Raw genomic sequence first — 21,138 nt, 5'->3', positions numbered from 1 at the left:
TTTCATAATATTTTGTAAGGAAACTAATGTAATTTTATAGGCTATGTATTACCTTCACTTTTCTTTCTTTTAAACGAAAGACAGAAAGTAGGAAGTTTTATAGAGAACTGAACATTCTTACGTCTTATATTCTTAAATTCAATATTCTAACTGTTGGATAATTCAAGAAAGCAGTATAATATTTTTCTATTTTGGGGAGTTTTTTTCTGTTTCATTCTATTTTGCTATTTTATTGATTTAGGGATCAAGAGAGTATTAAGAATCTTGTGAGGGAGAAACAAAATATTTTCTGAAAACTTCCAAGCATGAAATAGGCATAGAAACTATTACTAGTACTAATAGTAAAACCAAGTTCACAAATGGGTTATGTCCAAATATATTGGGACTCCTTGAATAATAGGAGTACCTAAACTTGAAATTGTTTTTAGGAATCTTGGGACGTGGTTATCCTTCAGAAATATTTTCTATATAGGTCAGCAAACACACACATGCGTACACACACACACACACACACACACACACACACACACACAGAAAACTAATAAACAAAAGCACAATAAGAAAACGGGTGCAGGAAACAGACCCTGAGAACTTGAGAATGTTTCTTTTGAAAAATACTTCAAAGCTTCAGACTGAAATATTGGGAACAGACCTCTCATATTTTTAAACTAATTAATTAAAAATATTAATTACCCTCTACTATATGCCAAATACTAACCTAGGAAAAACAAAGGGGAAAGGCAAACACACGACATCTTTGCCTTCATGGAGCTGCTAGACTAGTAAGTGACAAATCAATCAAATTATCACAAAAAATAAATGCAAAAGTAAAATAACGTGCCCACCAATCCCATAGAACATTAATTATTATAACTCAAAACTATAAATAACCCAAATGACTATCAATGGTAGAATGGATGAATAACATATGGAATAATATACAGCAATGAAATGAAAAAGCAACATAGCCTCTTGCAGCAACATAGATGTCCGAGGAAAGAAAGAAAACAACAAGAACAAAAACAAAAATATGCTCTGGATGATTTCATATGAAAAGGAATCAAACACATGCAAAACAAAATGTAGTGATCAAAGTTCAGATAGTAGTTTTGTTTGGAGGATTCAAAGGGTGTCTGAGATACTCCCAATATTCTATTGTTTGGCCTGAGGAGGGATGATAATTCACTATGCCATTCACTTAAGTTTTGTGCACTTTTGTTAATGTTTGTTATATTATATAACTAAAAAGTAATTTAGAAAGTGAACATAATAAGGGATACATTCTTGTCTAGAAACTTTGAGAGCACTGCACCGAAGAAGTGACATCTTAACTGAGAGTTGATGGAACTGTGATCATATTGGGTGACACTTATATGAGCAGCCTCCGTTATCTTCTATTAGTATTTTCTCCTACCTGGGCTAACCATACCTGTTCCCTTATCTTTCCTTAACAGGGCAAGCATGTCTCTGCCGTAGGGCTTGGTACACTTGTTTCCTTTGCCTGGAGTGCTCTTCCCACAGGCATAAGTATGGGTACTCCATCAATTTTAAGGTTTTGCTCAAATATTTTCTCCTTATAGAGACCTAAGTTGATCGTCTTAATCAGAATTGTATTCCATGCACCCAACTCTATTTACTCCCATAGACATTACCATTTTCAATAATATACATACGATAATGTACTTATTTCTTATATTTATATTTAATGTTCAATGTTTAATGTATAATATCTACATTATATTTGAGGGCCTACAAAAATGGAATTTTTGACTGTTTTGTTCATGATGTATACACCTGGTATACGGTAAATATACATATATGCTATATACTAATTAATTCTTTCTGTGTTCTAGGTTCTATACTATGTATTTTTCATGTATTCACTCACTGAAAAACCACAAGAACTCCCTGAGGTAGTTACTTTTTTATTATTTTAGAAAACTGAGGTTCACAGTTTATTTAACATGTTCAGTGTCACAGACATAAAAGTGACATCAACCAGTATTTGAACTCAGTCATTTGGCTCCTGATCTAGAAGATTAACAACTCACTCTACTATACCAAAAAAATAGATGAATAGGAAAAGGGGAAGAGGGAAAAGTATTGCAGGCAGAAAAATAAGTATATGATATGTGGCACAGAGCCAAAACTTAACAAGTTTATGGAATGAACCAGGATGAGCCTTAAAATATGGGGGCGAAAAAAACAAGTCACAGAAGACTACATACCATAAGGTCCCATTTTAAAGAAAGATTTTTTAAAAAGGCATACTACGCAACATCTTTTTAGGAGGTAGAAAACTGTTAAGAGTTTAAGTCAAGGAAATGAAGAACGGAAGTTAGGAGGTTGTCACTGGTGGACATGCATAGGGATTAATGAGGAAGAGGTCTCAAGAAGGGACACACAATTGCAAATGTTCTATGTCCTAAGTTGAATATTGAGTTCTCAAGTGTTTATTTTATTACTATGCTTCATAATTTAATAGATGTTATATACAATCTTTTATCTGTCAAATATCATATAATAAGAGTAAATATATCTAACAAGTCAATAAAGTAAATAAAAAGTAAATGACAGAACAATTAAAGTCAAAGTGGGAAGGATAACACTTCAGTCTTCAGCTTTTATTCTCTCTCTCTCTCTCTCTCTCTCTCTCTCTCTCTCTCTCTCTCCCTGCAATCCTATACATATCTCTGAATACATGTTTGTGTGACTATATGGATATTACAACATTTTTGTAAGTAATTAAGCAGGAAGTAAGTATAGGGAGGGTTTCAACAGGTAGACAGGATTTTCACTTTTTAGTTTTGCAAATCATGCCTCTCCATGATCTACATAATAGCTATGATTTCTGTTAGATGTGGATGATAGCCCATCACTTCCTTTTCTAAATTATCTCATTGTGTTTCTAAAATAATCAAAATAATATTTAAACTCACATCATTTTACAAATACCTATGGATATGTCTTTAGCCTTCTGCTTTGACTTCATATCCCATTTACACTCTCACTCATTTCAGCCTATGGCATTCTTTCTACTCTGGAATTTGCAAGTTCTCCGCTACCTTAAGGGCTTCACATTAGATGTTCTGTCACTGAAAATTCTCTTCCTCTGAACTTCCTTTCTGTCATTCAGATTCTTGGCCTAAAAATCATGTCATAAAATTGTCTTTCTCCAGCACTTAATACAAATAACTACCTGGACTTTCTGTATCATATCACCATATTTGGTTCTCTACCAGCTTTAATAATCTGATATTTTCATTAGGTTCATTGACTTGTTACTAAATATTCTGTCTTCCACAACAAAAATTGAAGCTCCAGACCTTAGGGGAAGTTATTTGTCATTTAACCACTGTATTTCCAGAACTTAGAAGACTGCTTGGCATTATGTAGGAGACAATATTTCCCAATAAAACATAAAAAATGAGGATTGTTATTTTAGAAGTTCTCTCATGTTAAAAAGGCACTGATACTCCCATTTTTTACCTTAATATTTTAGAGTATTTTAGACTTTGGTTATGAAAGGTCATATTTGATATGAAACACATTTATCATTCCTACCTAAACATATTGGATTGAAGTAATTATCATTTTATATAGGAATGAATTGTCATAGTTAATCAGAATTAGTACATTGAGAATAAGAAGACAGTGTAAGGTTTTTTTCCCCCTAAAATATTACAACTATAAAAGTTAAGAAACAATATGATACCGATATATATATATATATCTGTATATATATCTATATATAGCTATATGTATATATGTGTTGTGTTTCCCTGAAACACCTAGCTGGACCATCAGCTCTAATGCGTCTTTTGGAGCAAAAATTAATATAAGACCTAGTATTATATTATATTATATTATGTTATATTATATTATATTATACTATACTATACTATATTATATTATTATATTATAAAGACCCAGTCTTATATTAAAATAAGACCGTCTTATATTAATTGTATATATATACACACATATATAAAATACATATATAAATATATAAACATATAATATAAATATATAAATATATAATATAAATATATAAATATATATAAATATATAAATATATTTATATATTTAAATTATAGTAATATATAATTACATTTATATATATAAATATATATAAATATATATAAATATATATAAATATATATATACACACTAATAAATGATAGCTGCTCGAATTTATTGAGCATGCACAATTTGTTTTAAGTATAGCGTATACATTAACTCAACCTTCCTAACAACATAAGAAACTAGTATTATCACCATCACTTTTCAGGTTAAAAAAGTGAGGGTCAACGAGATTAAGCAACTTGTTTTCTGTCACAGCAGGTAAACGGCAAGGCTAGATTCAAACTAAAGTCTATCCTCCCACCAAGTTTATGATTATTCCATTAAGCTGTACTGCCCTATCTTACAGTTTAGGAGTATTGCTAAACAGTGCACAACCCTGTGGTAACATAATAAATGAAACTCCCAAATATGATTGTTTTGTTAATGGCACATTTCAATAAAATTACTACAAGATGATGGCTGATGAGCTCCATTAAATGAAGAGCACAGGAACTAATCAAGCTGGATGACATACAGAATCTTAGCAATTTCAATTTAAAAGTTGTGGAAAATGTTATTTTAAAAAAGGGAGGTAAGGATTATTAGGTTGAAAATAAAGGGCATGAATTATAAGGGGCTCAGGCTGGAAGCATCATCTGGGTATGCCCCTACTCTTATATGAGACCAGATTTTTAGTTGGCGAATTTAGTGGTCCTAAACTCAGAAACCTCAGCCCACCCAGTTGGTACATCTGTTCCCCCAATTTGCAACTTTGCAACCTCAGTAAGGCACAGAAATAATAAAATAAATCAAATTTAAATTGTTAATAATTGTATACTATATCTTGGAGTATGTTTCACGATCACAATAATTTGTGGTTAACTTAAGCAATTAGATAGTCTCATAGGTTTGAGTTATATATTAGTTTTAAAATATTTAGTTGGAAATATTAGGTTGATATTAGATATGCGGTTTTATTTGTAAGATAAAAGACAATTCTGTTAGTTTGAGGAAAGTGTTTCTAAGAACACTATTAATTATCTTTGATTTGTAAGAGTTGTTCAAGTGCTAGTTAGGTGTGTACAACTGTTCTATCTGATAGATGTGTTTGAAAGAATCAGATATATTAAATTCATAAATGATATTTCACGTTACAAGGATATTTAATTTTCTAAGCATATGAATGGATTGTTTAGGGGAATTTAATGTTAAGTATACAAGCCAATTAAGCATTAATCAAAGAATAAATGAAGTGATCTTTGTTATGTGACATAAAGTCACCAAATTTACCAAGAATAATTAGATTTATGGGTTGAGCTAATAGAGTTAAAAAATAACTAAATTCTTGGTTTATAACTTCATTTATCAATTTAAATTAAAGTCTTCTTCGGAAAAGTTCAATTGACCATACCGAAAACACGATTGTTTTTCCCACTGATCACGCAATCTTAAAATTATCAGTCTGCTAGTCTGAACCTAAACTCACTCATGACCTACATAATCCTATGTCTTTTAGTTGACTGTCTCATTTTAGCATCCTGAAGTTGCTGAAATTTCTACATAATAATCTTTGGACTGAAACCGCTGCCTGGGAAAAACGTCTGACATGTACCTAAAAGTTCACCATTTCCCTGGTGAGGAACTATGCAGCTACTGCAGCTAGTGCTCGGCTGATGGGGGTAGCACTTAGACTAGTTTAATCAATGATGCTGTTATGGTATCCTTCACTGTCCTGACTTGTTGTTCAACTAATCATCATACAATATAGGTATGAGCTCTAACTGTTTTAATGAAACATACCATTTACTAAGTAAATATTTTCTGTATTTGGTAGAGAATTACTATACTGGTTAAAAGAAGCAATTAACGCAAAAATCACATATATAAACTATTAGTTTCTTAGAATTTTAGGTGAAGTGCCGAATTTCTTTCCTTACCTCTATACTCATTCAACTGAACCAATATGAAATTCATTATACAAACTTAGACCCTGCATTTCATGATTTTATTGTAATTTAGTTCCTTAAATTTCTGTCATAATCATTACCATGTGAGACACAGTAAAACAACAAATGTGATGTATTAAAGACTTGTGATAAAAATAGAGCTGATGAAAAAAAGACAGCAACCCATAACAGAACATAGGTAAAATATATTTAATTTTAATTAACAGATGTTGTTTACCTGTGAGCCTGTAGAGTAGCGTCCAGGAGTTCGAGAACCAGATGTTTTCCCTGAGCCTATGGAACTTTCTGTACTTTTGCCACTACAACAATGTGTTCGCAGGCATTTCCCGTACTCTTTTCGTACCTAGCCAATTAAATATTAACTTCTGTTAGCAAGGAATTTATTTTAGCTAGCAACTGTAGTATAAAATATATGAGTTTTATTTTTATGTATTTTTATATAATTAATATAATTATTTCTTTGACCTACAAGAAAGTCTGTTCAACATATTTTTACAATACAAAATAATGATATTCATACCATCAAGCTTGAAATTTTTCATAATTAGAGTCTTTTAAAACACACAAACACACACACTTCCAATCACACTATAATGATGTTCAAAGAACAAAAAAGTAAGACTCTTCAAGATGCTATTTTTAATTTCATAAAGTTGATATGAAATAAACTATTGGTGCAATTGTCTTTAGACAGCAGTCTACTGAGGAAGTTACAGAGAGAAGAGGCGATAGAGAAAGGGAAAGACCGGAAGAGAGAATATTTAAAGACAGAAGAAAGAATGTTGGTCTAAGCATTTCTTTTAAATCTATATTTCTTCGAAGTTTATTTCTCTCAAAAAGGTTCAAATTTAAAATTTCAGAATATAAATTCAAAATTTATTTCCTCAAAATAGTTATATTCAATAATCATAGAGAAAAGTGATTACTTTTTTTTATAACTTTGCTGATAAATTCTTAATCCTGGTTATAGTACAAAAATTACAAGAAAAAAGGAGACAAGTATTTTTTTAATTGATGTTTTCAAGCAGGAAACTATATCAAGCACTTTTGGGAAAAATTTTATCATGTTTAAAATTTTTATTATTGCCTATTTAATAAAACAGGACATAAAAAGATAAACAGTAACAGCCCTAAATCATACTTCCAGTATCAACATCAACAAAAACAGTCCATAACTATATGCTCATTAACTAAAAACACATTCTAGGACATCTTATTGGTTATACATTCAGAAATTCACATTCATTATGAAATAACACTACATATAGCTTATTCTTAGTTTTTGACATCGATTTCACATGAGCTCATATTTTCCACAATTTGTGAAAAAGTAATATTCTAATGTAATTTTATTTGAAATAAAGATATAAATACATGATTTTTTGAGGAATGTTATTTAGAATCAAAAGAGGTGTGTGAATAACTTAAAATTAGTATTCAAAACTAAAACATTGCATCTTAATATTGTAAAGTTCACTGTATCAAAGGCATGGCAGATTCAGAGACAGAATATATTCAGATTTGTATGAAGATCTCACACATATTGAATGACTATTATGTGATAGGAACAATGATATAGAGTCAGGGGAATCAAAGCATGAAAGAAGAGAGCTTGCTGGAAGCAGATAGGGGACAATGGAAGGCTTCTTAGAGAGGAGGACTTCTGAAAGAATCTTCAGAAGATAGGTTGGAATTAGAGTTTAGAGAATTATGTTGAAAGAAAGGACAGAAGAGAGAAAAAGGCATTCTAGGTGTTCAGTACTGTGTGACCAAAACAGAGCATGATGTGTTAATCTTTGAGACCTGTCTCTGATCTGGAATACCAAATTTCATATTTTTGATACATTTAAAATTATATTTACCTGTTTTCCAACCAATCTCTTCTATGCTACGTTTATCGATAAATAGAAATCATTACTTTTTTCAGTTGTTTACAAGCCAATTCTTATTTTGCTTATTTTTTAAAAGAAATAATTCTGTGCCCACTTACATGTGTATCTAAGATATGTGTGAGTTTGGAAGTGTGTACTAAAAGAGCTTCTAATTTGTAATCATTAAGTGCCAGAAATTGTGCTAGGCCACTTTCTCAAAAGGACTCTGGGAAATAAATATTACCTACATTTTACAGATAAGAACACTGAAAAGATTTAGTAATAAATCCGTTTAGTAAACGAAAAGACTAAAAAGGTTAAGCGATATTCCTTATGTGAACAAATCCAAATCTCATAGATATTCTATAGTCAGAAAACTCTGTAAGATGCCACATTTCTAACATTAATATGTGATCACACATGGCATTATATGTTATTAATCTTATTATTAAAGTAATCTATTAGGTTATTTCCTTCTCTGTATCTGTAAAAAATAAGGACAGATGATTTAATTAGATTTGAGAAAGCATAAAATAATCTCTACCCAAAGGTAAACACTATCAATTACAGTTTAGTAATTTGTACTGAATTTATGAAGCATCTTTAAGAAGCTAAACTTCAACTATAACTTGCATCCTACTTTGTTTTTCCTAATATCCTCAACAAGAATATTTTTCTTTTTAGGAGAGAAAGTGTCTTTTAATGAAATGATTTAAAATTAAACAAATATTTTGGGAGAAAGCAAGAGAGAGAAGAGAACAAAAGAGAAGAAGGAGAGAAAGAGAACCACTTTCCGTCCTGTTACAAGGCAGCAATATGTATAAGCCACAGGAATTCATCATGGACTATTTACATTTTCCAATAAAAGTTAAATGTTCTGAACTGATTTTATAAACAACACAGAAAATCAAGATACCTAGTGATGCCAAGTCCCACATTAAGCTATATTACTTACTGGACCATGTCCATGAGATAATTTCATTTAGATTACAATAAAAGTTATTTGATTGTTTAATTATTTGCATTTTCTGATCCACTATTTCATATGGTTCTCCATCTTATCCTAATCAGATATGATCGTATTATTTCAATGTGAAGTTGATTTAATATAAGATGAGAAAGAAAATATGCCTTATCAATGGAATATTTCTTTTACACACTCAGATCAGAAATAAAATAATTGAGAAACCTCTGAGTTGTATCACACAACTGAGAGCACAACAAAAGAAAAAATGACATCTCTAATGTTACCAGTGGAAATACTGATAACACAATCATGCAATCCACACTCAGAAGAAAACAAACAAACAAACAAACAAAAAACCCCCACAAAAAACAGAGCTCAGGGCCCAGAAATAAAAACCTCACATATATGGACAACTAATATTTGACAAGGAACCCAAGAATACTCAATGGGGAAAGGACAATCTCTTCAATAAATGGTTTTGGGGAAACTAGATAACCACATGTAGACGACTGTAATCGGACCCCTATCTTACTCAAATCACAACATTTAATTCAAAATGGAATAAAGACTTAATCATAAGACCTGAAACCATAAAACTCCTAGGGGAAAAAAAAGGGGGAAAGTCTATGGACATTGGTCTTAAGCAGTGTATTTTTTGGATATGACATTGAAATCATAAGCAACAAAGCAAAAATTAGTAAGTGGGACTACATCAAACTAACAAAGCTTCTACACAGCAAAAGAAACAAATAAATATAAAAGGCAATCTACAAAATGGAAGAGAATATTTGCAAATCATGTATTTGAAAAGGAGTTACTGTCCAAGATAGGTAAAGAACTCTTAAAACGCAATAGCAAAAAGCAAACAAACAATCCAGTTAAAAAAAATGGACAGTGGAAACAAAATCATTTTTTCTAAGAACACAGGTGGCCAACATGAAAGATACTCCACATCACTAATTAGGGGAATGCAAATCAAAACCACAAGGAGATATCACCTCACACTTGTCAAAATGGCTATCTTCACAAGGACAAGGACAAGTGTTGGTAAGGATGTGGAGAAAAGGGAGCCCTTGTGTCCTGTTGGTGGGAACATAAACTGGTACAACCATTATGGAAAACTCTGCAGAGGTTCCTCACAAAATTAAAAATAGAACTGCTATATGATATAGCCATCCCACTTCTGGGTATATATCCAAAGGAATTGAACTCAGGATCTTGCAGAGATATCTGCACTCCCATGTTCATTGCAGCATTATTCATAATAGCCAAGATATGGAAACAACCAAAGTGTTCATAAAAGAATGAATGGATAAGAAAATGTGGCACATACATACAATGGAGTATTTATCAACCACGTAAAAGAAGGAAATCCTGCCATTTTTGACAATGTGGATGGACCTTGAGGGCATTATGCTAAGTGAAATAAGTCAGATAGAGAAAGAAAATACTGTATGATATCATTTATATGTGGAGTCTAAAAAAGCCGAACTCATAGAAATAGGAAGAATGGTGGTTACCAGAATTTTTGAGGTGGGCAAATGTTGGTCAAAGCGTACAAAATTCAAGCTATAAGGTGAAAAAGTTCTGGGGACCTAATGTACAGGATGATGATTCTAGTTAACAATACTGTATTCTATACTTGAATGTTGCTAAGAGAGATCTTAAATGGTCTCATCACATAAAAGAAATTGTAATTATGTGAGGAGATATTAGCTAACAACACTATGGTGGTAAACATTTTACAACCTATGGGTATGTATATCAAATCAATACACGGTGCACCTTAATCTTGCTCAATGTTATATTGCAATTAAAAAAAAAAAGAATAAATGAAATATCTCCTAGCACTATTCCTGCAATTTCACTAAGAAGTACCTGACATTTTTTGTAGGGGAAAAAAACAAAACAAATGATATTTAAATGTTTTCTATATTTGCTGATTTAGGCCATGTGCTTGACACCAATAAAAATGTCACAAAAGTTGAAAAGTACAAAACACAAAATGGATAAAAGAACAATATGGTGCAACTTGTTATTATAAATTATAAAAGTAAGCTTTTAATAAGACCTTGGCAATTTTTTTCATGAATGGCCAGATAGTAAATATTTTAGGCTTTGTGAGCCAAGAGGCAAAACCAAGGGTATTGTGTATGTACCTATTTTAAATTTTACATGTAACCATTTAAAAGTGTAAAAATAATTTTTGGCTGACTTGCCATAAAGATTAAAGCCAGATGGATAAATCTGGCTTGCGGACTGTTGTTTGCTGAACTCTATTCTAATGAATCACAAAATTGAGTTTGATGACACATATTTTTAAAAATTTCAGTTATGTTAAATATGTTAAATACTAAAAATTCTAGACTCATTTCTCAGTCTTGAGTATCTTGAGTATCAGTATCTTTACCTGGTATCAAATGCAATTCCTAGTTATACCAGTGATGTGTATTTGTAAAAACAGAAAAATAAAAATAATAATTGTGAAAACTCTAACAGGTATCGGCTAATAAAAAAATACAACTAAAAAATTAACACATAAAGTACAAAAATATTTTGTTTTGTAGAAAAGTTCTATATTGACATTAAACTGTAAAATTTTGTTAGTCTAAATTTCCAGCTAATATATAAAATAAAGGTAATAGGTAAATCTGGTTTACTATATTTGAAGATGTTATAACTGATTATGATGTCCCGATATTTCCTTATTTACATGGATATGCTATCTTTTACCTTAATCTTCTCACGTTCAACCCATCTTTCTACATGTATATCTCCTGACAATCAGTTGGCTTTCTTCTATCAAAATCTAGAAATCTTTCCCAGTGCTTAGTCTCTTTGACTTCTCTGAAGTGTTTTACAATATTGACCACTGTCAATTTCTGGACATTTTCTCCTTTCTTTAATTCAATATATCATCTTCTCATTCTTCTCCTCAGACCCTTCCTTCCTTCTATCTCTATTGTTACTCATCATTCACATGTCTTCTACTCTTTACACTCATCAAGTGTGGTAGACCGCTAGCTGTTCGCAACACTTAATTCCTTATCTTCTTGGAATTAAAAAGCTAGACTATTTTTCACAGTCTTCCTTGCTGTTTAGGTGGTGCCTTTGATAGTGTCTATCTAATGGAAAGTGAGTAGAAGTGATGTGAGCCACTTTCAGGCCTTTTACACAAAATCATCCCTCTCTTTCTCAGACTGCTTGCTGAATGTCAACACCCAAAGCAAATAAAAATTACATATTGAGTTTGGTTGAACCTTCATCAGCCTGTGTCCCTCCATGGGCCACCTCCATCAACTGGCCATGAGTAAAACAATATACATCTATTGGGTTCAGCAACTGCAATTTGGGGTGTGTGTACACTAAGTATTTGGGAAGATTCATCCACTGTGATATAACTTCTTATTTTTCTGTAACCTTAATTTATAGGCCTGAGTCATCATTACTATTCTAGCTATATTTATAATCATGTAAACATATTTGTGATCCCTACCATCACATAAAATTGAAACAGAATAAAAGTGGACACCCTTCTCAACTTTTGTTTTACATCCCATCAGTCTCACTAACCAAAACTTGGAGAGATATATATCTTTCTTTTTATTTTCTTTGTTTTCCAAAGGAAAAAAAAATAGGTCTTATTGTTTCTTAGAACAAAAATCACATTTTGTCATTTCATTTTCAAAGCCACCTCTCAGTATCTCATCATTATTTTTATTATCTCCGTTTTACACATGAGGAAACTGGGGCATGAAAGGTTAATTAACTTGCCCAAAGTCCCATAAGCTTTTAAGTGGAGAAACCAAGATTCAGACCTAGACAGTCTTGGCTCAGGGGTCTATGTGATCAAAACTATAAGTATGAGATTTTTAATAGAGTTAAAGAGCATAAGATGAGAAAATCAATCTTGACTTTAAAAAAATGCAAATTAATCTTTTACGTCCTTGTAGATATGAAAAATCACAAAAAGACAATTATAAAAGTTAAAAATTATATTCTAACTATCCAATTCTTAGATTTTATAAAAGATACTTTTAAAGAAGAAAAGTACAGATCATCATTCATTCAAAAAATATAATTTTTTTATCATAAAATGCTTAGACATTTATATTTTCTAGTATATACAAACTACTTTTTAATGAACCTGAAAAATATGTTTCCTATGTCATGCTGTGTGTTTGTGTGTGTGTGTGTGTGCGTGTGTGTTTGTATCATGCCTCCATAACATCTTAGAAAAGCTACTTCCTAATACACAAATTTCATGAATCTGCCAATAAAAATGTTAAAGACTGTAAGTTCAAATCTACAAGACTATAATTTTTGTGCATTGTCAAATCAGAAATTATTCTAATTTTGTTTTTTTCTGTTAAACCAATTTACCAATTAGTATGCTTATATTTTGTCTGTTTTGTGTTTATTAGTTTAAAAATTAAATCAATAAAGCAATACATTTCTTAGAGATAAACATATCAAGAATGATTTTTGTTATGGTTGCTTTGCTACCGTGAGATATATGCCACTTATTGTTGAATAGAGAATTCTAGCTTACCTTCTTTTGTAGGACACAATGGAAAATGAATATAAACATCCCCTGTAGAGAATTGAAAATGGTGAAGAGATACGCCATGATGACTGTGCTTTCATTAATATACATGAGTCCAAAGGCCCAGGTCAATCCTAAGAGGCAGAGAAGAGCTATTGCACCTATAACCCATGACCTGTAGAGAGAAGAGAAAATTAAGGGTTATCAAATAATTGGTCTTTAAGTAACACAATCATATCATATCAACAAAATTGACACTGAAAATATGTTGAAGTAAGTTTTATTGACAGAAAATGTAAGACAAGTGGCATAAGTACTTTAAGATTTTAATGGGGACTACAAGTTTTCAAGTTTCAGGAGATATATATGAATATGTTATGAACACAAATTCAGTTAAGCAAAAGCACATTGATACTATTAAAGTATTCATGTATTTGTAGCACATATGCAAATGATATGGAAATGTAATTATGGTGAATGGCAAGGGAGAAAAATGTCTGTGAAGCTATGCTAGTCTTCACTGGTCTCATTGGTATGATAACATTTGATTGGACTGTCTCCTTGTGCTTCATCTTATACACTTCACCCCATTTTTCCATATTTCCACTTTTTCCATAAAACTTTTAGGGTTTACTGACAAAACAGAAGTCTTATCAGAAGGAACCAGTATATAGCATACATGTACGGATTCTAAAAGTTCTATTTGTCTGAGTTTATAGTTATGTAGAACAAGTGTGAAACAGTCGATGAAAAAAATAGTTCCCCTCTAGGTCATGATCTTTTTCTTTCAGCCTTTGGATTGCTGTCTTCTATGTTACGTTGGACTAGACTTTGGAAATCAGACACTTGGCAGCTTTGTTGAACAGAAGCTTAAGGCTCAAGACATCTCTTTGAGAAGCGTACATAAACTCAAGAGAGAAAATGAAGTTGAGAATGGGCATGGAGTGGTATGAACAAAGTAGTCTAGAATGGAGGACAAATTCTCATTCTCACTCCATTCCTCTAGCTTCTTCTAAGCTGCCATGCACAATAGTAAGAAACAGGTGACCAAAGGCCACATATTTGTAGTTATGTGTTATGTATCTACTAACAACATAAAATGAATCTTTCCAGTAGACTGGAATCTACTGGAAATGAATCTTTCCAGTAGACTGGAATCCAGTAATTGAAAATGAAATCCTTCTCTACTCCTCTCTAAGAATATAGGAGAATAAGACCAACGCAGTCTAGGCATCTATAAACTCATAAACACACTCTTTCCTTTCCCAGCACACCTTCCTTGAATAGGGTAAACTATTATTTCTTTTCACTAGACTATTATCCTCCACTTTCACTGTCTAAGGAAGAAATACTTACGGGGACTGAAACTTTACAAAATGAAGGGGCGTGGGGAATCATATGTTTACCATAATCTGAAGCTGAGTTTTATAAAAGTTTTCAGAGAGAACTACATCTTAAGAAAGACATGGTCCTAAAACAGTCAATTATTATTAAAGTTTTATTAAAATTAACCTGAAATATTTACCATTTTTCTTTAATATCATCAGCCACTCTAGTTTAGATTTAAATATCCACTTTATTTAACATGTTTAATTTAAAACATTAACATTCCTGAATAAAAAAAAAATACCTAAAGAAGACTTTCCATTGTAGGTGGCATTTTAGCATATGTAATTTAGAAAAGACCTTGGATGTTAACATTTTATTCTATTACTTAGATTTAGAAATATGGGAATTTTCAAGTTAAATCTCTCAGTTTCTTACAGGCATTGGAAAAAAGGAAAAATGGGAAGAATAGCCATTAAATCAAGGCAAATTGCTATGTAGATTTAGAAATAAAATGATAGGATAAAATATTCAATTTAGCTATTATTAACTAGAAAACACATTTTGGGCCCAATAGTTAATAATATAAACTGCAATGAGCCCAATTTCTAAAGAAAAATATAAGTAAGAGAATGAAGAAATAAGTGAAATGGCATTGGAGAAAATGAAAAAGAAAGGACTCTTCACCAGAAGAACAAACTGAAAGTCTATATAGCAAGGTCACCCATAGATTGTCAATTTTTAAGTGTATTGTTGCAGGACATGTAATTTTAAAATGTCCAAATATTAACATCTACATTGTTTTTTAATTGATTAGTACAGACTTGTAGCTTTGCTTCAGAAATTAAAAAAAATATATTCATAAACAAGTAGATCATTCACCAAGTGACATGTATCAAATTGAAAGAGATAATTGTGCATCTGTAAAATTTTTCAAGGAGGCATTTTTATTATTTTTGGATATTTAATAAAGAAATTCATTAATATCAATTGCAATTGGGTAGTTGCCCACCCATAGATCACTTTGAAGATAAACTACCAAATCACAAAATAATATTAGATGAATGATGTCGAAACAAACAACAGAAATGAGAACACAGCACAGAGGAACACAACACAATGGAAGAAGAAAGCTACTAGAAGCGAAACAAGTCTGTCCCACGTGAAGCTGCTATTACTGTGGCACTGAAGTCAGGTGATATCCAATTAAAAGAGGTGAAGTAGATATTTTTTGGCAATACACCTGCAGCATATTTATTCTGCATAGAAGTTGTGTGCCTGATTATTTTCCTGCACAGTTTGCTCTTCTGCCTCAATGTGAATGACAGAAGCTCTAATGATTTTTCAGTACTGATCTGACAGCTGGTTCATGGGACCACACTGATAAATGGAATTTATCAGCCATTCAGGTCATTCTTACTTGATGAAGGGTCTGTTATCCTCATAGCTAAAGAATGCATAGACATAAAGACAAGAACACCAACATTAGCATTTTATGACAAAGAATTTCATAGGAAAAATATTCTCCTGGTCCCCAAAAACGTCTGTCCCCCACCTCCCTAAAAGGCATCATAACCTTCCCTTTATGTCCAGAAGGTAAATCCTAAAATGGCCATGAGAACTTAAATAACAAGGAATAAAGTCAATTTTACAAAACTGCAATATCTCTTATGAGACCAAAACATTACATTTTTAAAATCATGTTCTCATATTACTTGTGACTTGACAGAGACATTTATTTCTTAGAGATTGCATTTCTCTAGAGAATGAGAAATTGTATGAGCAATCTGGAAAAGGCCTGGGGCATACTTGAAATAACAGATATCATGTCACCTAAAGGTATCCTTATTCTGTAATATTAGAAGGTATGATTACTTAATTTTGGACAGTATGCTTCTAAGTAATTTTAACTTACAGATGATCGACCTGCACTAAATCGGAACATTACAGCCCTTTGAAAATAATTGATCCTGACTACTTTAGAATTCTTTGTTAGTTTACCAAGGGGGAAAAAATGAATACTCTTTTATAGTAATAGGAGCAAACATATAGCACCTGTTCATTATCACATGTGTTTACTAATTTATTTAGTATCTCTCTGATAAAATAAGATCCCAGTGCCAAATTACTAAAGATAAGTTAGGAAGCATTCTGGATCATCTTTTTAACAAACATAGTTGGTGCTCAGGGAATAGTGATAGGAGAGAAAAGGGAGAGAAATTGTCTGCTTTTTTCTCTTACCTCTTGCCAGAGGCAGTAGTTTCTGATATTATGCATATATAAATAAAGCTTTTAGAAAGGCCCCACTGTGATGCATTTTGAATAACAGAACTACTGATGAAAACCTCATCTTCCAGAATGATAGAGTGAAGAATGGGGTGAGAGCCTGAGATTTGAAGCTCGTAGATTTGAAGCCTGTTTGCCTGGGGTTTATATCTTAGCTAAGGTACTTACTAGCTCTTTGATCTAGGCAGAATTACTTAATCTGTGGTTCATCAGTTTATGCTTCTATAAAATGGCGATAATTATAATGTAAGTTTCTTGTGATAATGAAATGTTATACTGTGTATACAGTACTCAGAACAGTGCCTGGCACATACTGTTTTCAGTAAGTATTATATGGTGAGTACGTATTTAAAGAGAAACTTATACTAAAAATACAGATTTTCTACCCCAAAGAGTAAAAGAGCAAATTATAAATGCTGAGTAGCTAAATTCATTTGAGGATGTTTCAGGAGTAATATTATGTAGTAAAATAGATGTGGTGGAAATAAGTTTGTAGATGGAGCAGTGAATGACTAACTGTGCTGTCTAACATGGTGACTCCAGGCCACATGGGTTCGTTTAAAGTTAAATTCATTAAAATCAAACTAAGTTTAAGATTCAGTTCCTTAGTCGCACTAGTCACATTACAAGTGCTCAGAAGCTTCCACAGATGCCATATTGGACAGTGCAGTTTTAGAACATCTCTGCCCTCACAGGAAAGTTCCATGGCACAGTGCTGGACCAAGACATTCAAAGATAATTTTAAGCAAGGAAATGGAATTCTGAGAGATATTTAAATAATGCTATGTATGTGTGCAATATAAAGAGAGAAGTGTTTCTAATAATTGATCATATTTAACAGCTGTGAACTGTGCCTAAAAAGAAAAACCTGTACTTACATTAACACTGAAAAGTTATAGAATATAATAACATGATATTTATTCCATTATATGCATTTCCATTGCATCAGTATATTCTGTCTGTGATCCCAAGTTCATGATAGGAATGACTCTTTCTGCCTTAAATTGTATATTACAACATCAAGTAAACAAAGTTATAGAGGTTAACATACAGGAATATATGCAAAAGTGCTCTACAAAATTGTATTAAGCTATCCAAATGTTTCAAAAAATAAAATACTTGCACTATAATTGATGGAGTGAGATGTTTTGCATTTAATGCAAAATATCAAAAAGAGAGATACCAGGATATAATTCATCAGTGTTTGTTGGCAATTGTGGGGACTAGCCAGTTGTGCCACTCAATACAAAACTGCAATTCCACCGTCACAGTTAGGTACAGCTATGTGTTTAAGTAGTGTCCACTGGAATGTGAACAGAAATGAACTGTGACACTTCTGGGTCTTGCCAATTAATGGATTAGAATTGGGCTTCCCTAGACAATTTTCCCTCCCCTTTTACTAGAAGCTTCAGGCCCCTAAATTGAAGCTGTTTATTGACATGGAGCTGCCATATCAGATTTAGACCACCTGCTTCTAGATTCTTATATAGTAAGTTTAAGCCACTATCTTTTAGAGCGTTTGTTACAGTGGCTTAGACTGTGCAATAATTGATAAAGCATTTATGTTTTAGCTATAAGAATTTCCAGTTTATATTCAATATAGAAATTCATGCTAATGGACAAAGAATCATTCATTAATATTACTTCCAGAATGACATAAATAATATACAGTGGTTCAAAATCTAAACTCACTAAAGATTATCTATGTCAGTGCCTTCCATCATTTTGTCAGATAGTCTATTGGCTTAGAGAATCTAATTTTATGTCTTCCACCAAATCCAAATTAAATTGATTATAATATCGCCACCAGTTATGCTGGCAAAGTTATACACTCTTGATTCATTTTTTAATTATAAAACCATATCTACAACAGTTGTTTCTAAAGCTACATAATTTTCATTCTGATTTACCAATGCAAGTCTGTAGAAACAAAAAATCCCATTCCAGGTTGTATCAGGAAACCAATTTCATTGCAGCTATTTTTTAAGATTTTATGAAAATATGGACACAAAGGCCTAAGATGCTCTCTGCAGATGTTGAAAGGAACTTACATGCTATCTTATCATTTATAAGTGGTGACTTGTTGAAAATGAAATAAAATAACATACACATACAATTTTCAAGGAACAAATAAGATAAAAAGACCCCCTTTAGCAAATATACTTTCCTTTTGTCAAACATTTTATTTTATTCTTACTAACATATAAAATTAGTAATTTTAATTAAATACTAATGTCACAAATTTATCTTTAAAACTGATCATTAGAATTAAAATTGAAATTTTTATGAGTCTGCATAGATGATAATAATCATGTATATATTTATACATTCTATAACAATTCAAAAGAACAAAAAGTGGTTATTAACATCTAGCCCCATTGAAGCACAGCTCAAAATATATCTAAAAAAAAATAATAGATTTCTTAATGAAAATGTTAACAAAAATTAATGTTATGATGTAAGGATTCACAATATAGCGTATCAGTATAGACCAGGGGTGTCCAAACTGCAGCCTGCGGGCCAACTGCTGTCCGAGATCCATTGTTAATTAGCCCGCAGCAAATTCCAAAAATATATTTAGTTTACTTAAATAAGCCAGGTGAGGCAATACATACTTCACTGCCAGTGAGTGGCCCAGATGTTTGTGTATTTTACCGCATATGGCCCTTGGTGAAAATCATTGAAAAAAGTTTGGACACCCCTGGTATAGACAAATGATGCATTGACAAAATCCAGTTAGATATGGGATATACTTTCTTTGACTTCAAGAGTTCAAAATATTGTATTTTATCTATATTTTAATATAAATAAGATGTTATTTAAGTAGTTTAAAAATTCCTTTATTATATTTCCTTTTTATCATAGTTAGATAGCATAGAAATTTTTTTTTCAATAGTGGGATGTGTAAGGTTTGATGTAAAGGAACATGAAGTGATGTGAGACATAATTGAGCTTGCAATGCCCAAACCAAAAGATCTGGTCATTGGTAAGTCATAACAAGTAAAGAAAAGTGAATGTCTTAGGCTGAATTGTTGATCCCACCAACTTAAAAATTAACACATTTTGGGTGATATACTCTAGTATTGCTTGGGAATTAGTTAACTGGTTTGGTGAGTGAACTGTATATGTAATAGTGAGAAAGAGAGCTCTTTAGATTATTATTAGTATTATTATTAATATTAATATAAAGAATATATTATCTTTATATATATAAAGAATATGTTATCTTTATATATATATATTCAGCTGTATAGTGAACATGGAAATATTCAGATACTAATCAGACACCTCAGTGTCTGATTAGTATCTGAATATTTCCATGTTCACTATACAGCTGAATTTACTTTTCCTGGTATAAAACTAATTACATCAAAGGAATAAAGATTTCCCCCCTTGAATTTGGTGTGGGTTACTGTAGGAATGCTAAAGGCAATGTGGGTGAGTTTCTCAAGATAAAATTATCCTTTATGCTACATAGAAGGAAAAAAGGTAATAAATACTTATGTATCTGTATGGTGAGCAGGCTTTCCCAATTGCCCCTCAATCAACAATGAGGTTCCCAAACTGAGGAGTAAGAGAATTCAGTTACCCATATTCTAAAAAGAGTCAGCAGCAACTCAAGCTGATAGATTTCACTTAAAAGTGATCTGCTTCTAAGTGAGACACTGCTTTACCACACTACCAATTTGGGGTTCCCAGTCTTTCCAACTGCAGTAGTAAAGACAAAGCCCTTTAGGAGTGCCATGTTCAAAGAATATATGAAACAGTGGACAGAGGAAGGAAAAAGAGAGATGCCTTTACTTATACTAATCCTCCAGTCACAAATTTTAGCAGGCAATGGAGGAAGGAAGTTACAAATGGGATATGTTATTCAAGTTTTAAATTGGTTAGGCATTTACAAGCCAGAATAGACTGGCAAATAATTCACATCTAAGGTAGCACTCAGAAATCTGCTATGTAGTGGTTACAGGATGTATAAGATAGAATAGTGAAAAGAGTAGTGATAAGAGAAAAATATAAACATTTTATGTTTACACCTCACAGTGAGGAAAATGCTTAATCAACTCGTAACACTTATGACAGAATCCTGACTGCTTTATATTTCTTTCA

At 31.8% G+C, this 21,138-nt stretch overlaps 1 protein-coding gene across 29 annotated transcripts in view; it reads right to left on the bottom strand.

The window, feature by feature from the left end:
* The window catches only part of ADGRL3 (adhesion G protein-coupled receptor L3), a 744,191-nt gene that overhangs the window by 30,205 nt on the left and 692,848 nt on the right, over positions 1-21,138 (bottom strand). For 21 of the 29 annotated variants that reach the window (XM_081060173.1, XM_081060156.1, XM_081060146.1 and 18 more), the window contains 3 exons: positions 16,163-16,189; positions 13,423-13,591; positions 6,250-6,375 (listed from right to left, as the gene is read on the bottom strand). In XM_081060173.1, the coding sequence (XP_080916299.1) occupies positions 6,250-6,375; positions 13,423-13,591; positions 16,163-16,189 (322 nt within the window). The remainder of the gene's footprint in view (positions 1-6,249; positions 6,376-13,422; positions 13,592-16,162; positions 16,190-21,138) is intronic. The other 8 variants (XM_081060172.1, XM_081060160.1, XM_081060151.1 and 5 more) reach the window with 1 other exon arrangement.

This window comes from Rhinolophus hipposideros, assembly GCF_964194185.1.
Source record: "Rhinolophus hipposideros genome assembly, chromosome: 1".
Lineage (NCBI taxonomy): Eukaryota > Metazoa > Chordata > Mammalia > Chiroptera > Rhinolophidae > Rhinolophus > Rhinolophus hipposideros.
This window is presented reverse-complemented; position numbering and strand designations above follow the sequence as displayed.